Raw genomic sequence first — 23,825 nt, 5'->3', positions numbered from 1 at the left:
AGAAGAGGATGAGGAGGGGTGAGGAAGGGAGGCAGGGAGGAAGGGAGGAAGGGAGGGAGGGAGGGAGAGAGAGTTGAGTCAGAAAACTTCACACAAAGGCTAAGGGGTCATGTCTGTTTATACTGCCTTCAGGCAAAGTTGTAAATTTGCTAGAATACAAAATAAAAGTTTAGTTGTTGTGACATTTTCTTATTTCATTTCAGGGAAAGAAAGATGGGAAATGTAAGTATGGACCAGTCATTTTAAAACAGATTTATTTTTACTAGTGTGTGTGTGTGTATGTTGCATGCATGTGTGCGTACGTGTGTATGCTTGCTATATAAGTGTGGATACCTGTGGAGGCCAGGAGAAGGCACCGGAACCCTAGAGCTGGGATTACAGGTAGTTGTGGTCCGCAGAAGTGGATGCTGGGAACCAAATTCAGGTCATCTGAAATAGCAATGGGTGCTTTCCACCATTGAGCATCTCTCCAGCATCTGGTACAGTAATTTTTAAATAATGTCATTTATGTCTGGTGGTCCATAACCTATAAGTGCACACTTGAGTTTCTGGGCGACCATCTCATTGCACCACTGCTGATAACCCTAGCCTTTGGCTGCTTTGTCTCCTTTCTTCATCTAGCAAGCTATTCAAAGTCAGAGAGAGGCTGTTCTGCAAAGAAATGAAATAATCAAACTACAAAGGAATAAAATTCTCAAGGAGAAATTGAAGGTGAGTTTGCAGTTTTGCTGCATGTTCTTTTGCTTCTCAGTCCCCAGATACAGAAAAACAGATGTGTATTTGGTCCTTCGTGGGATTAAGGTTACGAGCTTTGGAGAAGGCAATTTACACTTAAGTTAGTCCTACTGCTTCATGACCACTGCGGCTTAAGGCATGTTAGAGTACCTCTTCGTACCTCTTCTTTCTTGTCTGTAAAATGGGGAACTAGTACCATCTCCCTCATAATTAATGGATTGAGTAAATGAGGGTACTATTTCCCAGGACTCTCTCTCTCTCTCTCTCTCTCTCTCTCTCTCTCTCTCTCTCTCTCTCTCTCTCTCTCTGTGTGTGTGTGTGTGTGTGTGTGTGTGTGTGTGCGTGCGTGCGTGTGTGTGTGTGTGTGTGTGTGTGTGTGTGTGTGTGTGCACCCACCCATATCCCAGGGTACTGTATGGGAACAAGTGTCTAAGTCTCACTGGCAGTAGGGAGAGATGATTCTAGGGAAAGATTTGGGGAAAATTTCAGCTTTTTTTTTCCTTTTTTTTGGGGCTGGGGATCGAAAATTTCAGCTTCTTGGGAATAATTGAAAACAAAACAATCATGCTAGGCTAGAAAGATGGGTTAGTTATAAAATGATTGCTCTGCAAGCATGAGGAAGGACCTGAGTTTGGATCCCTGACATCCATGGAGAACTGGTATGGCTGCACACAGCTGTAGGCTGTAAACTAAGCTATGTGAGCCAAGATGTGGGCCTGGGGGTTTGCTGGTCAGCGAGTCTAGCCGAGACAACAATCTCCAGGTTCAGTGGGAGACTGTCTCAAAAAATGAGGTGAAGAGCAACAGAGAAGAAAGTCATGTTGAACTCCAGCTCAATATGTGTATGCATGGGTAAGTACACCTCCCATATACATATGCAAAGTACATACATTCGTGTGTGCCAGGAATATGCATACACACACACAAACAACACACACACACACACACACACACGAACCATAGTCTTTAGGTCAGGGGTACACGTAGCACGTGCAAGAATACAGTGGTAGCCATGTCTGACAAATTACAAAGTAAGGCTGGAGGTGCATTATTTATTCTGGGGGACCTTAGTGTTTTCCTCAATTATTTTTACTACTTTATCAATAAAATAGTCTAAAGATAAACTTACCCCAATAGTTTCCGGTGACTGTAAAACAGATACCTATTTAGAGGTGAAATCTGACCAGGAAGGCATGAATGCCATGCTGGAGGACCTCTATTCCCTCCCACACTTAAGGTTTGCCCAAATGAACTCTTCAGTTCCAGTTTCAATGGTAACATTTGGCTTCTGTCCAGTTCAGACAATAGCTTGACGTGTCTTGACTTCCATTACATGGACATCGAAAAAGCACGTTGTGCCATGTAGAACCAGAGATGCCAAAGCTTGTGCTGCCAGCTCTGGGTGATCAGGCCTCCTCCGAGAGCGGAAGTCGTCTGCTGAGCAGTTGGATGCCAGTTTCCATGAGGCGACAACACAGCAGAGCTGTTGTTAATCTCTCAGATGGTTCTTGCTGGCAGAGAAGCACGAATTTCATGAGGTTCTAATCAGATTATCTTGGGAACTGGGAAGGCATAACACTTCAGTGTTCAATTCACTATGTTTATTGCTAATAAATGTGGCAAATTGATTTGCATGAGTTGGGATCTGGGCAGCAGTACGCCAGTGTGCAGTTTTGCTGCAGTTCTTGGAATGCAAGCACTTTTGATTCTGCAACCCATGTAGATCCCCATTAAGTGTTGGACCAATTCTCTGGCCACTTTGAACCTTCATTTGTAAAATCTTCATTTGTACGGTATGTCTTTGGAGCAAATTTCATTTTAGTCTTGAGATATATGAGGCTGAAGTTGAATAAGGCAGTCATTGTTCTAGCTATAGGTCAATAGATCTTGTTATGGAAATGAGAATTAGAAAAAGGTTAGGTCAAAGTCTCTAGAGAAAATGGGATTAAGGATTTAGGAAGGAGTGTATCAGAAGTGGGAGCATGAGAGAGGGTTGGGAGAAGAGCTGGGAAAGGGGAGCAGTCTCAACACAGCACAGGAGAGAGAATATACTGGGGACAGGTTAGAGGGTCCCCATGAGCTTTCTTCAATAGAAAGGCAGTGTGAGAAACAGGACTATGGTGCATCATATCAGCTCTTTGTTCAAGCTGGGCGGTCAAGAGAAAAGGTGGGGAGGGATTCTCTCTCTCTCTCTCTCTCTCTCTCTCTCTCTGTCACACACACACACACACACACACACTATTGTGATTCTGCACAGTTTCTCTCCTGTTTTTGTTATTTGTTTTTGTCTATCCTTGGCTATCCTGGATTTTGATTTGTAGACCAGACTGGCCTTGAACTCATGGAGATCTGCCCACCTCTGCCTCCCAAGTGCTGGGATTAAAAATCTCCATCCTCCCTTTCCTTGAATATTAGAGACACAGAGAAGACTGGGTACTTTGTGAGATGTTCAGCTCTTCTCTTCCTCATTCTAACTCTTCTGAGACTTACATCTTGGTCTAACTGGTATGCCATGGTGAGAGCACCATTAGAAACAACAGACATGTGTGTGTGTGTGTGTGTGTGTGTGTGTGTGTGTGTGTGTGTGTATTTCTCACTGGTCTGGAGGCTGGGAGTCCACGGTCAAAGAGATGGATATTCAGTGTCTGGGGAATGTTTACTTCCTGGTTCACAGTGTGATGGCCATTTTCTCCCTGGGTCCACATTCGATGGAAAGGGGGTGGGCTGTCCAGAATATGTTTCGTAAGTGTTTTAATCCTATTCGTAAGGGCTCTACCCTCAGGGCTTAATCACAATAATCCTACCTCCTAAAACCTTTGTCTAAGGGACTCTGACTTCAACCTACGGATTTTTTTCACTAATATTAAACTTATACTTCAGTTTTAAGTCTCCAGGCTCTTTTGTAAACAAAAAGTCTTTTTAGTGCTAAATGAGAACATAATCTTCTTACAGACATTCAAAATGACTTTAATCAGAGCTGCATTAGTAAAATTCTTACAAACCACCTTCAAGAAAACATTAAAAACAAAAACCAGCCAACAAGACCAGGTCACTTTAATCCCTGAGACTCAGAGATGGTTTCACGTATGTAAATCACTGTTGTAATTTACCACGTAAGAGACTCGAGAACGGAAATCACATGATCATCTCACCAGATGCAGGAAAAGTTCTTTAACAAAACCCAACATCTCTTCATGATGAAATCCTGGCGAGTCTAGGGTGATAGGGACATATCTTTTTTTTTTTTTTCTTTTTCTTTTTTTTCTGGAGCTGGGGACGGAACCCAGGGCCTTGCGTTTGCTAGGAAAGCGCTGCTCTACCACTGAGCTAAATCCCCAACCCCAATAGGGACATATCTTTTTTTTTTTTTTTGGTTCTTTTTTTCGGAGCTGGGGGCCGAACCCAGGGCCTTGCGCTTCCCAGGCAAGCGCTCTACCACTGAGCCAAATCCCCAACCCCGACATATCTTAACATTAAAAATAAATTACTCCATATTGAAATGAGTATGTTTATTGAGTAAGAAACTTCTGTGGATCTGGGAGGAGTTAGGAGTTGTGGGTAAATTTGATCATAACACATTGAGTGAAATTCTCAAAAAAAAAAAAAAAACCTGTTTAAAAAGAAACTTTAACTTTTATAGGACATGAGGAAGGTTTTGTTTTTTTAGGACATTTCTTTGCCTGGCCTTGTGCTGGGAACTGTTTTTAAACCAGCTGTTTAAAACAAAACAAAACAGTAGCACTTCACCCTTCTGATTTGCATTATGTGCTCTATGGGGGAGCTCTAGACACCCCCAGCATCGCCAGTGTATCTACTACTCAGAGTGGGGGGTGGGGGAGCCTGTGACAGCCAGACCTCAAGGAGCAGTGGTTCCAGTTACCACTGACAACAATACATATTTTTGTGCTTTCAGTGTTTGGTTCTGGGAGTTGCCCAGGGCCTCACACATGCTAAGCCACACCCCACTGCTGAGCCCCACCCCCAGTCCCGTATTACTTATAAAACATTCAAAACAGGATCCTCTTCTGCATGCTTACATTTGAATAATTTTCACTATGCATTTCCTGCTATAATTGAAAATTTAATTTCACAGTTACGAGAGTATTGTCCAGATATCAGTTTCCTTGTGGCCTTCCTAAGAGTGGACAGCTGGCAATAGGAATCATTTTAGCTGGGGAGGTGTCTTACTTGGTAAAGTCCTTACTATGCAAATAGGAGATCCTAGTTTCAGATCCCCAGCACCCACATAAAAAACTGAGTGTGGTAGTGGGTGCCTGAATTCCTGGTGCTGGAAGGCAGAGTAGGAGGTGGCCTGAGGCATGCTGGCAACCACGATACCGGAATCTGTGAACTTCAGGTTCAGTGCGAGACTGTGACTCTACTGATAGTGGTCACAACTGTAATTGCACCAATGTGGAAAGTAATTAAGGAAAATACTAAACATCGACCTCTGACCTCAATATGCATGTGTACATGCACACACACATGCATGCACGCACGCACGCGGGCACACACGTGCACACACACATACACTTCACGTCTGTTCCTTGAGGCACTCAGTGAGTTTGCTGTGAGTTCCCTCGGGGCTTCTGTGGTGCTTCTTTCGACATACCTGACCTATTCTGCTCTCTACGTGTCTCCCTCGCTGCAGAGGAAACTGCCAGCTGACTCCAAGGTTCTGGAAGCCTCGGATCTGGTGTACACAGTCAGTGCCCACGAGTACTGGCAGCAGGCCCTCCTTACTGAGGAAGAAAGTGGTAATTTCTATTTTTTAACCTCAACCACTAACATTTGAAAGAATAAGCTTGGCACGCTAAGCATCCTGCTCTAGAATTTTTCTTGCCATAGCAAAGTTTCATTCCCACTTAACTACAGTTTCTAATCCTATTAGCATGTATTATATGCTATGTGTGTATGTGTGCGTATAATTTTTTCCTCCTTGCATTGTTGCGTGTCTGAGACCAAAATTTTTCTCTCATTCAAATTTTACCAGAGTTAGTAAAAGTCAAGGCATTGGGTTCTCATTTCCTTGGTGTATTGCTTGTGATTCTTCAATTACCCATTGTTAACAAATGTATTTTGGATGTATGTCTGTAAGGCAGAGAAATTAGAAGGCCATGATTCCTTTCTCTGCATAATTTTGAGTCTAAATGAGGAGCAAATAATCCCCCATGTGCAAAGATGAAAGGGGAAACTAGACTTAAGAGTATGTTGGCCCTGAGCACAAAGGAAAGCTGAGAATCCTGAGGCCCATGTGTATCCGAGGGCTCTTGGTATTTAGATGAGGGTTCAAGTTGGGTTTTGGCCTAAAACAAACAGGGATTATGTCTACACAGGTCTTAACAGATGTGCACATGGGTGAATGAATGGTGCTTAAGGAGCAGAAGTATGACACGTTCCCCAAATCAGGAGAACTGCTTCATTAACTACCTTTAAGAATTCTATTGTCGGGGTTGGGGATTTAGCTCAGTGGTAGAGCGCTTGCCTAGCAAGCACAAGGCCCTGGGTTCAGTCCTCAGCTAAAAAAAAAAAAAAAAAAAAAAAAAAAAAAAAAAAAAGAAAAAAGAATTCTATTGTCACAAATGTTTCAACATTATTTGTGCTGGTTTTGAATTCCAGAGATCCCCAAGTTAAGAGAATATATTAGGAAAAGGCTCTTGGACAAGAAGAGGAGGCTGGTGACCAAGTATGTCACTGAAGCCTTTGGCCTATTGCTTCTCACAGACACTTTCAACTCGGAGGAAAGTCTGCTGGTAAGGAAGGCCCCTGGGCTGTCCCACACTCTGCCTGCGCAGCTGTAAGTTAGAAAAGCCCCTGGGTTGTCTTACATTCTGCCTGCACAGGTGTAAGTTAGGAAGACACCGCCTCCCCCCCCATCCCCAACGCCCGGGCTGTCTTACACTCTGCCCGCACAGGTATAAGTTAGGAAGACCCCTGGGCTGTCCCACACTCTGCCTACGCAGGTTTAAGTTAGGAAGACCCCTGGGCTGTCCCACACTCTGCCTGCGCAGGTGTAAGTTAAGAAGGCCCCTGGGTTGTCTTACATTCTGCCTGCACAGGTGTAAGTTAGGAAGACACCGCCTCCCCCGGCTGTCTCATACTCTGCCCCACAGGTATAAGTTAGGAAGACCCCTGGGCTGTCTCACACTCTGCCTGAGCAGGTGTAAGTTAAGAAGGCCCCTGGGTTGTCTTACATTCTGCCTGCACAGGTGTAAGTTAGGAAGACCTCTAGGCTGTCCCACACTCTGCCTACGCAGGTGTAAGTTAGGAAGGCCCCTGGGTTGTCCTACACTCTGCCTGCGCAGGTGTAAGTTAGGAAGGCCCCTGGGTTGTCTTACATTCTGCCTGCACAGGTGTAAGTTAGGAAGACACGCCCCCCCCATCCCCAACCCCCAGGCTGTCTCACACTCTGCCTACGCAGGTGTAAGTTAGGAAGACCCCTGGGCTGTCCCACACTCTGCCTGCACAGGTGTAAGTTAGGAAGACACCCCCACCATCCCCAAGCCCCGGGCTGTCTCACACTCTGCCTGAACAGGTGTAAGTTAGGAAGACCCCTGGGCTGTCCCACACTCTGCCTGAACAGGTGTAAGTTAGGAAGACCCCTGGGCTGTCTCACATTCTGCCTACGCAGGTGTAAGTTAGGAAGACCCCTGGGCTGTCCCACACTCTGCCTGCACAGGTGTAAGTTAGGAAGACACCCCCCTCACCCCGGGCTGTCTCATACTCTGCCTGCACAGGTATAAGTTAGAAGACACTCCTGGGCTGTCCCACATTCTGCCTGAGCAGGTGTAAGTTAGGAGGAGACCCTCCCACCCCCAACCCCTGGGCTGTCTCACACTCTGCCGGTGCAGATGTAAGTTAGGAAGACCACTGGGCTGTCCTACACTCTGCCTGAGCAGGTGTAAGTTACGAAGACCCCCTAGGCTGTTCCACACTCTGCCTGCACAGGTGTAAGTTAGGAAGGCCCCTGGGTTGTCTTACATTCTGCCTGCACAGGTGTAAGTTAGGAAGACCCTGGGCTGTCCCACACTCTGCCTGTGCAGGTGTAAGTTAGGAAGACCCCTGGGCTGTCTCACACTCTGCCTGCGCAGGTGTAAGTTAGGAAGGCCCCTGGGTTGTCTCACACTCTGCCTGCGCAGGTGTAAGTTAGTAAGGCCCCTGGGTTGTCTTACATTCTGCCTGCACAGATGTAAGTTAGGAAGGCACCCCTCCCCCATCCCCAAGCCCCGGGCTGTCTCACACTCTGCCTGAGCAGGTGTAAGTTAGGAAGACCCCTGGGCTGTCCCACACTCTGCCTGTGCAGGTGTAAGTTAGGAAGACCCCTGGGCTGTCTCACACTCTGCCTGAGCAGGTGTAAGTTAGGAAGACCCCTGGGCTGTCTCACACTCTGCCTGCGCAGGTGTAAGTTAGGAAGGCCCCTGGGTTGTCCCACACTCTGCCTGCGCAGGTGTAAGTTAGGAAGGCCCCTGGGCTGTCCCACACTCTGCCTGAGCAGGTGTAAGTTAGGAAGGGCCCTGGGTTCTCTTACATTCTTCCTGGGTAGGTGTTATAGTTAACTCAGTTTTGACACACCTGGGAAGACAAAACCTCAACTATGGAAGTGCCTTCATCAGATTTTCCGGTTGGTGTGTCTGGTGGAGGGATTTTCTTGATGTAGGGAGGTATCAGCCTACTGTGGGCATTTCCGTCCCTGGGCGGGTAAGCGTAGGCTGTATAAGAAAGGTAGCATTGTAAGCCAGATGGAGCAAACTAGGCTGCCACATTCCTTCAATGTCTCTGCTACAGTTTCTGCCTTGAATTCCTGCCTCTGCTTCCCTTCGTGATGGACCGTAACCTTTAATATAAATAAATTGTTTCCTTCTCTGACTGGTCATGATTATCACAGGAGACGATGACAAACCTGGATAATAGGGCATCCCCCTTTTACACACCAGAAAATTAACTTAGGATATCTTTTTCTTCTGTCGAAGGAAGATGGAAAGCCTTTAGAGTCTAGAAGAAAATGACAACAAAAAGATGAAAAAACGTAACATTTAGGTAAAAGAGAAAGGAAGACTTTACCTGGACAGATGTATTGAAAGGAAACCGTGACAGTACTTGAATATTTGGCATTTCTCTGAGACTTGAACAAGATGGGATGTGTTTAAATGATGACTGGATTACTTGGCTTGGCTGCAGACAAGCCTTTATTGTCTCAGAGATGATCCTTACAGTCCAAAAGATTCCTTCATCTGCCTGTGGATTTCCTTTGTGTCCTGGTACACTGCAAAGTCCATGTTCCAATGCAAGGAAAGGAAGGGGGCTTTGGAGGTTCGAGAGATTGTGAGGACACAGAGGCAGATAACAACTACTGATTTCCTCTAGATGAAGGCTGCTAGGCAGGTACCGTGGCACACACAGGCACATGTGTACACTGGCTCACAGACCACATGGAGGTAGACTGACTGATGAACACGGAATGACAAAGGCAAAGATTTGGGCTTCTGACCTCAAGGTCATATTCATATAGAATCACACAGAAGAAAAATTCTGCCCCAAATAATTATATAACGGATTATATATGATTTAGGGGTTCCAGACATCCAGGTATCAGCCATTTTGTGCTGACTCTTTGCCCCCTGGATGTCCATGCTTTAGCTAATTCATACAAGATATCCATGTTAGTGCCATGTTGTGTAAACCTTAACTGGCCCTTGGTGGCTTCTTTTCCCAAGTTGCTCTCAGAATCTCAGTCTGTATTAATTACTTTCCTTGTTGCTGTTATAAAACACCCATCAGGGAAAAACAAACAAACCAACCAACCAAGCTTAGGAAGGTTTATTCTGCTCACAGCTAAGGGCACAGTCTGCCATGGTGGTGGGCTGCTTGCAGCTCAGCTTGATCACATTCTGGGGACCAAATAGGTAACAGGGAGCTCTGAGAAGATGGGAGGCTATCCTATAGCTCTTAAGATCCACTTCTGATGACGTAGGATCCTGTGTGTATCACCTAGGCCCCATGTCCAAAGGGTTCCACAGTCTCCCCAAACAGTGCCACCAGGTGGAGATGAGTGGTTCACACACACAGGCCTGTGGGGGAACATTTCACCTTTGAACGTAACAGAAGTGTAGTAACACCATGAAGGGAAGGGGATTGGTGTGGAGGCATTTTGGCAAATTTAAACATTTGTCTTCCCAGTCTACAATGCAGACCTGTGGAATGTCTATTTAAAATTATGCTTCGTCACAGAAATGGACAGGTTTCTCTTTAATAAGGTGACTTCCCTCACCCCAACAGTGAAGACTGCCAAAATAAAGAGTTGGAGACGTAGGGAGAAAAATAAGTCCCTACACCCAATTGCTAACTGCACTGTTTCTTTCTGAGAGACTGAGTATTCAGGCATCAGCAAGACTGTATATGAAACAGAACCCAGACTCATACCCTACTGTAAAGTGTCAGCAAAGCAGCCCCTCCCACCATCCCCCACCCAGGAAGCCAGTCTTCTGTCTCCAAGTCTGAAGACTCGTGCAGGAGGTCAGACTGCTATCTCTGGTAACAATCTGGATAGTTGGACAATAACTTCTGTAGCAGTTCCAAGTGGCCAGGGCTTGATGACTAATTTCCCTAACTAGCCAGAGAAAGCCAATTATGAATCTTTAACTAAGCACAGGGAGAGGGGTTCCATCAATAGTAGTTCTGAGTAGACAGCATTTGCTTTTCTCACTTGGTTGATCTTTGTGTATTTCCACACTTGGGTTTGTCTATCAGATCTACAGGATCAAGTCATCTGACTTTTTTTTTTTTTTTTTAAACTGGGAAAGGGAGGGACTAAGTAGGCTCTTGGGAAAGCTTCTGGAGCTGGTCCAGACCTGGGGAAACTAAGGCAGGGATGAGCCTGACAGGTGACAAGATGGCAGAGACAGGAAATCCAACCTCAATGTGAAAATAAACAGGGCAGAAAGTTGGCCAATGATTTGAAAGAGCCTATAGAGGGGATTGGACGCAGCTGCCTTTGTCTCTTTGTCATTTTTCTTTGACTGTGTTTTGTTTTGGCTGCATGAGATAAAACACAGCAAAGCTCCTGGCATCCAAGACTCTTTTTCTTTTCTGATTTGACTGATGTCCTCCGAAACGGCTGGGGAAGGGTTTGACCTTCCAGTTTCCTTGAAAAAGTTCTGCGGGGTGAAATCTGTCTTTTTGCCCAACACAAGATTGCTTTTGGAAGTGCCTGTGGAAAATGAATCAAACGTGATGCTGTGGGTGGGTGGTTTGTTTTACAAACACAAGGACAAGGTATTTTGGGAAATGTCCCGTCCCTGTTTGCTGGTCTTTGCCCACTTCAAACCTAAGCCATGCAAGACCCAGGAGCAGAGGCTGATGAGACTGTCCCTGAGGGAGGTCTGAAGGAATCACAGTGGCTTTCCTCAAAATTCCTTGGCCTCCGATATTGGTCTTAGTTCTTTGATGGAAAATTGGAAGACGAGTTCTGTCTGTGCCTTTGGATTCCTGAACAAGAAAGAAACCAACTTTCATCGTTTTCTTGTCCAGATTGTGTTTCTAACACAAAGTTTGGATGGGGGAAGGGGGTGATTGGTGATTTTAAATGAAGTAACTAATTCTAGGATAATAGGAAGTTGGCCATGACATTTCACTGTTGAACCCTGGACTCCCATAGGAAGTCCCAGCTTCTCTCTTACTGTTCCTTACATCTAACATGTTTCAGCAGGAATTTGTTCTCAGAAAATGCATCCTTACCAACCTTTGTTGTTGTGTGAACCTTTCAGTATGTCTCTTCATGAACAGACATGGACATCTCCTCCACACCTAGGCCCTGTCATTATCATTGTGTTAGAAGGTCCCTAGCACCATCTATGTAGTCCATTGCTGCATAAAACATCGTCATGCAATGCATGCCTGGGCATGTTCTTCCTCCTCACTCTGCAGCATTCTTCTGAGAAAATGGGATCATGGCCTTATTCATGTGCTCTTACAGCTCCGCTGTTCAAAGGTTCAGAGATGATCAGTTCACTTGGAGGCTAAGTAGGAATGCAGAATCTTAGCCCTTCAGATTTTCAGACTGAAGTCCGAGAAATACTACCCTTGAAAACTGCTTTGTGTAACTCAGACCCTTAAATGTTTGTCGGTTCAGATGGCATTGAGAAAACGTGTTTTCTTTTAAAACTCTGTTATGTTTATTTTAGTATGTGTTAACTATACCTGCTGTTTCATTATGATTTCCCACATATGTGTTATGGTCATAGTCACCCCCATGCCTCTCCTGTGCCCTGGAAACTTTGTTCTCAAAATAACTGAATTATTATTTAGTAAAAAAAAAAAAAAGAAAGATTTCTGTGGTATGAAGAGAAACCAGAGTATAGACAATTATTCAGACTTGCTTCCCCAAATAGCCTGCTGGACCTTACACCCCAAATAAGTTGCAACAGGCATTTTTCGTTCTATTTCCCATACTAAGAAATTCAAGGAGATCTGTGCACTGAGGGTACCTTCTGGGGACAATAAGGATAATTCACTCTGGGTAAACTGCAGGCTGAAGCTTGTTTGTGCTTGTTTGTGCTGGCGAAGGTTTCCACAGGAGCAGAGTTTAGGGAATCTGATGCTCCTGTGACCTTGTCCCTAGACTGAACAGCTGAACATGGGTGGCCTGCGGCAATTTGTGGAGGAGAAGATGGAGCTGTTGGAGAAGGCCATTGAGCAGTGCTTTGCTCGAATGGAACAGCCCCTGCAGACAGGGGTCCAGGTGGCCAGGGCAACCTACCGCCGCATCCTCGGGGCATGCCTGGTGGTGAGTAGCCTTCTCGAGGAAACACACCTCTGTTCTGCAGCTTGGTCTCCAAATGCGTCTCCCACTATCTCCTTAGTTTCTAGAAAGAGCTTGAAGAAAGCTAGGCATGACTGCTTACATCTATAACCTTACCAATCTGGGGGATGGCTGTGAGTTTCAGGCTAGCCTGGGCTACGTAGTAAGTTCCCAACTAATCTGAGGGAATACAGAATGAACCTCTATCTCCAAACCCCAAATCAAGATCAATCAATCAGTCAGTCAACCAACCAACCAATCAAGCAAGCAAACAAAAGATAGTAGTTCTGTGTAGGAAAAGATTGAAAGTTCTGTATAGGAAATCCTCTGTATGAGAGGTGTCCGCCTGTGGCTTTTTGGGGCCAGTGAAGTCTGCAGTTCAGCAGAGGCAGGGCTGGGCTTCTGGGTTTTAGTCTCATCGTTTGAGAGTCAGTTCTACTGCACACCCTGAGCAAGGCACAAACCATTCAGTATTTCAAGCCTGTTTAGAGATTTCTTGATCATCTATTCTGTAGAATTACCTATATGGCCTAAACATCTCCTGGCATTGGTGCCATTATCAATTCTATTAGAAAGAGGGAGCAGCACCCTGCAGGCCCCTTGCTAGGCACAAACAGTTGTGTCTATCAACCAGTTGTATGTGGTTTCTCAAAGATGGCGCTGTAAGTACAGGTGGAATTCTGCAAGACTAAGGTTCTGTCATATCGCACAGGCAGCCATGACAAGGTATCACAGACACAAGGGATGACTTGAGCAACAGGCACAGCTCAGGAAGCTGGAAGTTTTGGGTCAGGTGTTAGCAGTGTTTGGTGAGGTCCATTTCCTTGACCTGGAGACAGTGGCCTGCTCATAGTGCTTTTATACCCCCGTCTCTCTCTCTCTCTCTCTCTCTCTCTCTCTCTCTCTCTCTCTCTCTCTCTCTCTCTCTCTGTGTGTGTGTGTGTGTGTGTGTGTGTGTATGTGTGATGTACTCCTAGTATCTCTCTCATAAGGACACCTATCCTATTGAGTTTGGGCTTCACTTTTGTGACCTCACTTAGCCTTAATGGCTTCCTTAAATAAGATCTCTAAATACAGTAACATTGGTTCTTAGGACTTTAACATGCAGGCTTTGGAAGGATGACAACGTAACTGATGGTTCGGCCCATTAAGGAGTGGTGGTGACCTGTCCACGTGGCAGGATGAGATGGGAGACTCAGATAATATGTCGTATCTGTTTTTAAAATGACTTTCAATGTTGGGACATTAACAATAAAATATGTGGCAAGTCCATGAGTCTCCTATGTAAAGAGGCCTCAGCAAACACTGCCAACATGTGACCCTGAACTGCCATCACCCAGCTGTGGCAAAAAGCCAGCATACTGTGCCAGCTAGGACCCTTGGAAACATATCCTCCTGCCTTATCAGGTAACTCTAACACCAGTCAAACCTGACTAGCCCAAGGAAAAGTCCCGGGCCTGAAGCATTAGCTAAACCCTCCCCAAAGGAGATATGATAGGCATTTACTCTTGTTTTAAGTCCCCCGTCTCACTACATTCAGGCACTCTGTTTCCTAGCAAGGGTTTCTATTTCTTTGTAGAATAAGTCAGGTCGTAAGAGGTAAGCGACTGAATAGTGCTAGCAGATAAAGTCATGCGGGAAAGGCACCTCCTTCAGACACATTGTTTGCCACCTGCAGACCTCAGCAACAGTCCACCCCACCATGGCCCCCTCTATTAGTCCTTCAGTGACTTTTTCTCTGTGATGTACACCTAGCTGATAAACAATGTTCCTTTGTGGTCAGAAATTAGGGCAGTCACACACCATCACCGTCTTTTATATAACACGGTGAAATCACCTAAAGGTCTAAAACCGAGAGAGTTGGTAAAGTGAGTTATTCCAAATCTGTACATGATACTTCATGCGTTATTTTTCCTGAGGCTGTGAAGCAAGTTAATGGAGAAGAGGCTCGTCTTGGTTCACAGTTTAGAGGGCACAGTCCAGCATGGGAAGGAAGACGTGGGGCTAGCACATCTCTTTTGATGATTGTGGTGGGAACTTGCAGTGTGGCTTTTTCACACCTTGATGGATCAGGAACCAGAAGCAGATAGCACTTTGGAGTGATCCATTTTTGTTAGCTTGGCTACATGTCTGAGAGGTTGTACAACCTCCTCAGATAACACCACCTGCTGGAGGCCAAGTGTTCAAAAGTGAGCCTGTTAGGGCTGTTGCACATGCAAAGAATATGCAACACATGGTGACTAAAACACTTTTGCAGTGTATTTGATATTATGCCATGTAATATTATCTATTACATCATACTATGCAGCTATTCTCTTAAAATAAATCATTGTTTAAAGCTCATGGTGTCCTCTACTGTACTTTTAGCAAACACACTTTTATTGTCTGTTATTGATCACTATCGTATTTCATTAAATATTCAACAAAATTTGTACTCTTCCTTAGGGATTTTAAGACATATGCTTACTGTTAGTTCATTTTTTTTCAACTTATGCCATGATTGCTTATTTTATAAATAACTGTCATTAGAGGCTGGCATTAGAGGTTGACATTAGAGGCTGACATTAGAGGCTGGCATTAGAGGCTAACATTAGAGGCTGGCATTAGAGGCTGGCATTAGAGGCTGACATTAGAGGCTGGCATTAGAGGCTGGCATTAGAGGCTGGCATTAGAGGCTGACATTAGAGGCTGGCATTAGAGGCTGGCATTAGAGGCTGACATTAGAGGCTGGCATTAGAGGCTGACAATAGAGACTGGCAAGGGAGGAGACTGCAACTCAAAGTTTGTCTGGAAAGGTGAATTAATATATTGGTGTCAAAATACTTAGTAATACAACAACTTAAGGAAGGGAGGGCGTTGTTTGGCTCAGTTTGAGGGTACAACCCATCATGGCAGGGAAGGCGTGGCTGCAGGAGTGTGAGGCAGCTGGTCACATTGAATCTGCAGCCTAGCAGAGAGACATGGATGCTGGTGTCCTGCTTGCCTTCTCCTTTGTGTTCGTTCTGAGACCACAGTTGATAGAATGGTGTCACCCACATTTAGTGCTGATCTTCCCACCTTAGTTAACTCAGTCTAGAGTTATATTAAGCATGCTCAGAGTTTTGTGTCCTTAGTGATTCTAGATTCTATCGAATTGATGATCAGTATGAATCATCACAGAGTTTGTGATTGACGTGAGCCTGAGACCCTTTGGAAGCCCAGGCAGGAGTTTCCAGTCACCCTAGAGATGCGACCATGATTGGTCAGTGGCGTAAGGACATGTTTAAAGACTAAGTTGTCTCTATTTCCACTCCATAGTTCCTAGTAATGGCCTTTGACCAGTGACAATGAGAATTCGACCCTATGGCTTTCTAGTTCATTCCCACTGACTTGCTAATTTATGGTTTAATTGTCTAGAGGAGCAGAGGAAACCAAGGTTTTCACCAGACCCTGAAAGCTGTTTGCCTGAAAAACGGCGTCTATGCCTCCAGGACTCTGGCCAGAATCGACCTGAATGAAGCCCTGTCTCAGCCCATCTATGACCAGATCGACCCTGTATTCGGAGGCATTTTTAGGTAAAGAATCTTTCATCTTACTCTCTCATTAATACACATCTGTGGGACATCAAGCCAGAGTCTCAGATTTAGGAATTTATTTTTTTGGCTCTGGAAGTGTAAAGAGTAGCTGGTTATTTGAGATGGAAAGCTTAGCTTCTGGCAAAACACAAAAGCCATCTTGGTTTGGTTTACTTAAAAATTTCCCATGGTGACCTGGAGTACAGATGGAGATGTTTCTTCCAGACTAATATTATGATTACCATTATTTTTCAAATATCTCCTACGTGCAGCAGGGGATTCGTTTTCTTAGGGATCTGAGCCCTGAGACAGGGTATTTTGATTGGAGAGTGTGGAATAAAACAAGCACCAGGCTTTCAGAACTTTCCCTGAGTGTGAAAAGAAAAAGCGGTCCCGGGAGGATGCTGTCTGCTTCTGCAGTGTGCGTGCTCCTGAGTTGTGGGCATGGTCCCTTCCCCCTGCCCATTCATCCCCTGACCTTTAACTCTTTCCTCCATCAATAGAAAGATGCTCCCCAGATTCCTAGTACAGCATCCTGTCCCCGAACATCCTGTCTCTGTCCCTACCAGTCTTTAAACGTTGAGTCATTCCATACCATCTCCTACACCACCCCATCACAGAGACTTAGAGCAGCTTTCAGTACAGCCAACTCTGTGGTACTGATAGGCATGTGTTTGCATTGTCAAATGCTTCTTGAACTCTACAGAGTGGCTTTGGTCCTTTGCACACAAACAGGCAGACCATGAAGAACTGTCACCAATTCATGGAAAAACTCAAGGATTCAAAGCCAAGGGCTCTGTAGCCTGCTGCTTCTTCTTTCTCAGATATTCTGAAGGGGATAACCTCTTCATTTCACTCCCCTTCATCCCTCCCACCCTGAAGGCTCAAACCCCACCTTCCCTGATGCAGACACTGGCAGTTGACAGTGAGTTTTAAGGTGAGCCTGGCCTTTGCCTCTTATTAGTTGTGTGATCTCTTGCATTCCAACCCTCCCTTCTGTACCCCGATTTTCTCGTCTACGACAGACACCATCACACTGACTACATAGGCCTTGAGGCCAAAAGCCTTGAATAGCCCAGTGTCTGGCACACTATGGGGATCCGATGACTGCCAGCTTGCATCAGCTTTTCTCTTTAAAACAATAGAGGGTAATCAGCTTGCCTCATGCTCACCTTGTCCGCACAGTCACCACCATGGTCACTTAACCTACTATACTGCTTTCTTCTGTAGGGATGGGAAGCCCGCTGCCCCTGCTCTGATGCAGCACATAGATGCTTTCAAGCAGTCCCTGGAGGAGAGAATGGCAGAGATTGGGGTTAGAAGTGGCTGGAAACATGATGGCTACAAGAGAAGCTTCCTGATCCAGGAGGTATGTTCCTCAGAGAGGATGGTGAAGAGGAGCCATGGAGGGATAGGGATGGGAGAAGAGGTCCTAAAGCCACCATGGAGGCAGAGGACACTGAGGTAAGCTTTGTTCCATGGAGAAGCAATGAATAGGAGCACCCAAGGTGGTGAAGTAGACTCAGACCCCAGAATATTCACAGAATACTTAAGTGTATAAAAATGTGCATCCCATAATAAGATGGTCATTTGCCGCTCCATCATTTCTGCCAGTTTTATGAAGGAACCAAAGAATCAAAGCTTAAAGTCAGCCTTTATTATTATTACTATCATCATCATCATCATCATCATCATCAACATCATCATCGTCATCATCATCACCACCATCACCACCACCACCACCACCATCACCACCACCACCATCACCATCATCACCACCACCATCACCATCACCACCACCACCATCACCATCATCACCACCACCACCAACACCATCACCACCATCACTACCATCACCACCACCACCATCATCACCACCACCACCACCACCACCACCACCACCACCATCACCACCACCACCATCACCATCACCACCACCACCACCACCACCATCACCATCATCACCACCATCACCATCATCACCATCACCACCACCACCATCACCATCATCACCACCACCACCACCATCACCATCACCATCATCACCATCATTATCATCATTGTTGCTATTCCTATTATCATCATTATTACTTTAGGTCGTTTGCTAGCGTTGACAACTCCAGGCTCTTGTCTGTGACTCACTTTCTTCCAGGCCTAGCTGGAATCACATGGCTATACTAGGAATCATGCTGGCATCCCTGGTCTCTCAATAAGGCTTCCTAGATGTATGCTCTAGTTAGGATGACTTACGGGGTGGGTGGTTTGTAGAGTCTAGGTTCTATGGGGCTCCTTTAGGGAATAACAATCCTCTGGGTAGAGCCCTGACGCACGAGGAGCTGGCAGCTGGGCCGTGACATGAGGGCGGCTGTATGAGTTACTCTCCCCCGTCAAATCCCGACAGAGGCAAGTTAAGGAATGAAGGGTTTGTCTTGGCTCACGGTCTGAGGGTGCAGTCCACTGAGGGGAAGTGATGGAGGCGGCTACTCACATTACACCCACATTCAGGACCAGTGGATGCTGAATATGGGTTGTAAACTTGCTTTCTTTTTTTTTTGGTGTAGTCTGGGACACCACTCAGTGGAGTTGTGCTACCCACATTCGATATATGACTTATATAGATCAACTAGTATGTAGATCATATAGATATGACCCCTCACAGACATGCCCAGAGACTTGTTTCCTGGGTTATTCTAGATCTGGTGGAGTCAACAATATTTGTCATCACAACAGTTGAGCCTAACGTGAGGCAGGGGAATGGGGTGTTGTGCAGATAGGCACACCCGAGTGCTGCTGTCAGAGGAACCATCCCAAATGGCCTCGTGTTAACATGCCTTCTCAGATAAGTGCCATCCTGGGAGGCCTGGAGAGCCACATCCTCCGAAGGAAGAGGAAGATCTATGAGTCTGTCACCAGCTCCATCCAAAGTGACCTGAAGCCCTGCTATGAAGGTGGTCCCCAGGGAGGCACTTCCACTTCCTGGGTTTCTGGAACCCTCCATTTTCTATTAGCCTCCTGCTCTGCTTGCTTCTTTGTAAGAATTCACCTCTCCAATCAACTTCTGGTGATGCTCTCAACCTACATGTTGAAACAATTGCCAGGGCACAGGAATCGAGGAATGTCGTTTATCTACGCGTCGCCTGAGCCCCTGGGCTGTAGCTGAGGAAGAAGTTTTTCTGCACCTTTTTTAAATGCTCAGGGATCAACCCCCAGGCTCTTTTTGAGTTAGGGAGTGATGTCTGTAACCTGCTTCATCCAGTCAGTCCTTAGGTTTTCTGAATGGTAGTTAATCTAAATCTCGGGTGTCATTGTTCAACATGTATGTATATGTCCATGTACAGGTGCTTTCCTGCTTGCTTGCTTGCCTGGTTTTCCTTCTGATACCACAGATTTCTCACCAAGTCCCGGCGGTCATGTGGCTGTGGCTAACTTTCTTTTCTTGGTCAGAGGCAGCTCAGATCACTGGCAAGAAAGCATGTGAGAGAATGAAGGACAACATCAGGAGAGGGGTGGAGCGGCAGGTGGCCGAAGGCTTGTTTGAGAGGGCCCAAGAGAGGATGTGGCACCAGTTTCGACAACTGAAGGTATTCTGCATCTGCAGGGGGACGTCCAGCCCTGGGGAGGAGAGGTGGGGAGCCGGTACAGGACAAATAGTGGACAGCTGGACCAGGAAGAGCTGGATGCCCTCTGCACCGGGCCTAGCATATGGCCACAGTGCTCAGCGTCTCTTCTTCCCTACCACCAAGCACTGGTGCTGTGTCACAGGACTGTGACTTTAGAAACGCAGCTCCTTCTCTCTTTCCTGTGCCATCCCTCTCTGCAAAGTCATCCACAGAGCAGGGACCGTAAGAGTTAGGTGGGTGTTCCCGTCTTTGTGGGCACCTAGCATGTCTGTGAGGTTGGTACCATTGTTGTATCCTCTCTATGCATAAACAAACCCAGGCAGAAGGGAGGGGTCAAGAGGTCACACAGCTACTGAGAGGCAGAGCAGGATAGAGTTGTGTCAGCATCTCCAACAGTAGCATAATCTGAAACCATATTGTTCTTTTTAATAAGGAAGATGGCTTAGCTCCATACAATTTTGATAAGCAAATGTCAGAATATGACCATAGGTCAGTGGGTAGTAGGACCTGGCATAGATTCAAGTTTGAGTCCACTTGTTTCTGGTATGGTTCCTAAAAGTCCTCTTGTACCTAAGTGTATGTGGGCAATTTCGTCTTGGTTTTAGGTCTCTTAGTTTGCTACCTTCTCCCTCCCAAGTGATAGAAAACCTACATCTTAGTCTAGCCCCTCCCCAGCCATATGAGGCTCCCAAGGTGTCTGCCACTGTTCAGGCTTGGCTGACCTCTGCCCCGCCCACCAGAGGAAGCTAGCTAGTGGCCGCATCCCATAACTCTTCACTGACCTCCCTGAGTGAGATGGTGGACCCAGTTTCTTCCTGACCCCACCTACTTCAGGTTTAGAAACCCCAGTCTCTGCTGTATAAAGCGTGGAGCTTCCTTCCCTTGGACTAGGTGAGAGCCATCTTACTTATTAGCAGCTGTTTGAGTCCAGTCAGTTAACATCGTATCACAGTCCAGAAATACACGTGGGAAACTTACCAAGCTCTAAAGAACCAACCTCCACTGAGTGTGTAGGAATTGTGTCAGAAGGTGCCCAATGAAACAGTGCCACCAAAAAGGGGCCAGCACACTAGCCATGTGTACATGTGAGTGCAAAAAAGAAACAGGAAGGAAAGAACATGACTGCTCCTAAGTATGGTTTGGGAGGAAGTATGTTACAGACATGTGAGAGAGCATAGGCAGAGGCAGGGACATCTGGGAGAGTCCACAGTGGTCATGACCCTGAGCCATGTAAGGGGAAGGAGAAGGAGGGGAACCAGCAACAAGGTGCCCCAAAGGAGAGTAGACAAATAGATCAGGTAAAATAATTGGATTATATAGGGAAGGGTAGCTTGGGGAAGGACAGCCTAGCCCCTGGGCTGAAGAACTTAGGGTAGGGGGAGAAGTATGCCAGCCAGGAGGGCCCTGGGGCATTGCCAGTAGATAGTGACTCAGGACTCATGCAGTAGGGGCTGAGGGATGCTGGGAGAACCTGGCATCCAGGTCACTTTGTTACATAGACATTTCAGCCATTTGTCCAGGGTTTAACCTGTAGCTTAAATCGCAGAAATGTACATAGATAATAATGGGCAAGATCATCATGTGCTCCCATCCCCCAACCTTTTTCAAAATCAAGATTATTAGTCAACCTTTAATTATTTAAATATTTTTTTATTCTACACAATGAATGGAATTTTGTTTTTTACACATTCAATGTGAGAAGAGTTCCTATTGTTTAAAACTGACCTCTGGGCTGATGAGCTGGCTCAGCAAGTAGAGACACTTGCTGCCAAGCCTGGCGACCTGAGTTCAATTCCCAGGACCTACATAGTGAGAGGAGCAAACTGACTCCTGCAAGTTGCCTTCCCATTCCATCTGTGTGCCAGGGCATGTACCACCTACCTGTAGAACTAGCTACCTAGCTAGCTAAGTGAGTAACTAAAAACAAAAGTAGGTGGATTCCTTTACAGTGTTCTTACAGGCTGAAGAGCAAAATACTATTCTACTCACTGAATTGATGAATCTCTGCCAAACTGATCAATTGGGAGGCTTGCAGCTTTGTCTCCAATGAGGTAACTGCATCTGGTTTTAGGAGTTACAGCTTTCCCACTGTCTGATCTTACGGAGAATGATGCTGAGGCCCACTGAGCTTAATTAACTGTTCAAGGTAGAGGCCCTTGTTCCAGCATTGAAAAAGAAAAATAAGGGCAGGAAGTGAGGAGAGCTGGGCTCAGAAGTTGAGTACACCATGGAGTCTTGGTGTTTGCCATGGGAGACAAGAAACAGAAGAGGGAAGAAACTTATTCTAGGTGCTCAAAGGGTTGAGAGTAGCAAGAAGACATTTTTCAGGCCTTAGGGAAGAATTAGTCCTATCAAACAAGGTATGCTGCTTGGAGCAATGGTAACAGACACCAGCTCTGGACTCAAGCAGTAGAGGACTGTGGGTAATGATGCTGCATCGCTTCCTTAGCTCCAGATTCAGTTGGCCAACCTTCAAAAGATAGCCTGCCATGCATTCTCACAGGCAAGAAAGAGCTGCAGAGCCAGTGGGACTGCTGTCCTCTGTCCTTCTGCTAAAACTTCTGGGGTCATTAGCACACTCCCAAATGCTTCAACCTGACTTTATTCTTGGGCAACCAGATTCTGGTCATCTCCATCTAAGGGACCAAGTGAGGTTCATTTTATATAACTCACTTCCCCTCAGGTTCTTCACCCTAACCGATCTGATGTTCTTGTCATGCAGCATGGAATCACTGAGAAGGTCAAAGGCAGCATCACTACCATGTTAACCCTTGCTGCACCCCAGGGAGATGGACTCTACAAGGAGCTGGCTGGTAAATAGTAAAACTGTTCAATGAAAGGCAACTGTGTAGTAATCCCTGGTTGAATTTAAAAATATCAGAATGAGGCCAGGGAAGTAGTTTAGCAGTTGGGAGCACTGGCTGCTTTCCTAGAAGACCTGGGTACAACTCCCAGCACCCACATGGCAGCTCACATCCACCGGTATCTCTAGTCTCAGGAGATCTGATGTCTTCTTTTTGACCCCCATAGTACTGCCCACATACGGTACCCACATATGCAGGCAAATCACAAATATACATAAAAATACATAATAAAAAATTAAAAACAAAAGATATCAAGGTGAGAATTTTTTGGACAAGTTCTGCAGACAATGACTGTAACTGTCACACCCACCAACAAAGACAAGTACTTCAACTTGGTGGGCGCCATCTTGTGTAATTCTCCCAAGTCCTCTGAGATACTAGCTGGTGCTCCATCTTTCAGATGCAGAAAAAGAGACTCAGCCTAGGTACGCTCACTCCCAGGTTTCCGTAGCTGGCAACTGGTAACCCACCATTTGGTTTCCACAACCCTTTCTTCCCAGTTGCTACCTCTTTAGAAAGGATTCCATCTCCTGATGATAGAGGAAAAAGATTCTCCTGATATACCAAGACCCTGAGAATGTGGCATTACCCCATCCCTGCCCACAACTGCATTGAGCTCTCCATCCTCCTAGGGCTTTTAAAAGGGTAGGCTCCTTTTAGGAGTGACCTCCCCAGAGCCATGCTGAAATAAGTCTTCAGCTGACAAAGACACTGTATGGCTTGATTGTGTTATTTGTAAAACAAGGGGATAGGATTATCCGATGATTCTAGATTTTACAAGTGACAGGGTTGCTGAGGGTTTCATCATGAGGAATTCTTGAGAGGACATTGAGTGCACATGTATGTCTGCTTCTCTGCAGATGTCCGGAATGAACAGAAAGAGATGGAAAAGCTCCACAGAAGCCTGAGGGAGGTTGCTGAAAACGCACAACTGCGGAGGGGCATGCAAGATTTCCTCCTGCGAATGTCCCCCAGCAAAGCAGGCTCCCCTGGAACAAAACTGTAGTTTAGGGAGGAGGGGCTTAGATGTAAAGAGATAAAAACAGGCCTGAGGCCAAAGAACCAGAATTATTGCTAATTTTTTTTGAAACAGCATAAAAACCATTCCTCATTATTTGGAATTTCTATATAACACAAAACTGCTACATCATTATTTCTGGTATCATAGCCAAAAGCAAAAAATAAACAAAAACCAACAAAAAATTGTTTTCCAGAGTGGACTCTTAAGCTCTAAGGACAAGAATCTTATAAATCA

The 23,825-nt window shown here is 45.7% G+C and overlaps 1 protein-coding gene across 1 annotated transcript in view; it reads left to right on the top strand.

Annotated features, from left to right (window-relative positions):
• The window catches only part of Nuggc (nuclear GTPase, germinal center associated), a 35,235-nt gene extending 11,659 nt beyond the window's left edge, over positions 1–23,576 (top strand). Inside the window, exons 8-18 of the mRNA XM_032917378.1 lie at positions 204–222; positions 622–711; positions 5,387–5,492; positions 6,355–6,488; positions 12,353–12,517; positions 15,929–16,086; positions 17,317–17,455; positions 18,926–19,034; positions 19,531–19,667; positions 22,429–22,519; positions 23,431–23,576. Of these exons, the coding sequence (XP_032773269.1) occupies positions 204–222; positions 622–711; positions 5,387–5,492; positions 6,355–6,488; positions 12,353–12,517; positions 15,929–16,086; positions 17,317–17,455; positions 18,926–19,034; positions 19,531–19,667; positions 22,429–22,519; positions 23,431–23,576 (1,294 nt within the window). The remainder of the gene's footprint in view (positions 1–203; positions 223–621; positions 712–5,386; positions 5,493–6,354; positions 6,489–12,352; positions 12,518–15,928; positions 16,087–17,316; positions 17,456–18,925; positions 19,035–19,530; positions 19,668–22,428; positions 22,520–23,430) is intronic.
• Positions 23,577–23,825: the final 249 nt, after the last annotated feature.

Source organism: Rattus rattus, chromosome 12 (genome assembly GCF_011064425.1).
Source record: "Rattus rattus isolate New Zealand chromosome 12, Rrattus_CSIRO_v1, whole genome shotgun sequence".
In the NCBI taxonomy this organism is placed as follows: Eukaryota; Metazoa; Chordata; class Mammalia; order Rodentia; family Muridae; genus Rattus; species Rattus rattus.
This window is presented reverse-complemented; position numbering and strand designations above follow the sequence as displayed.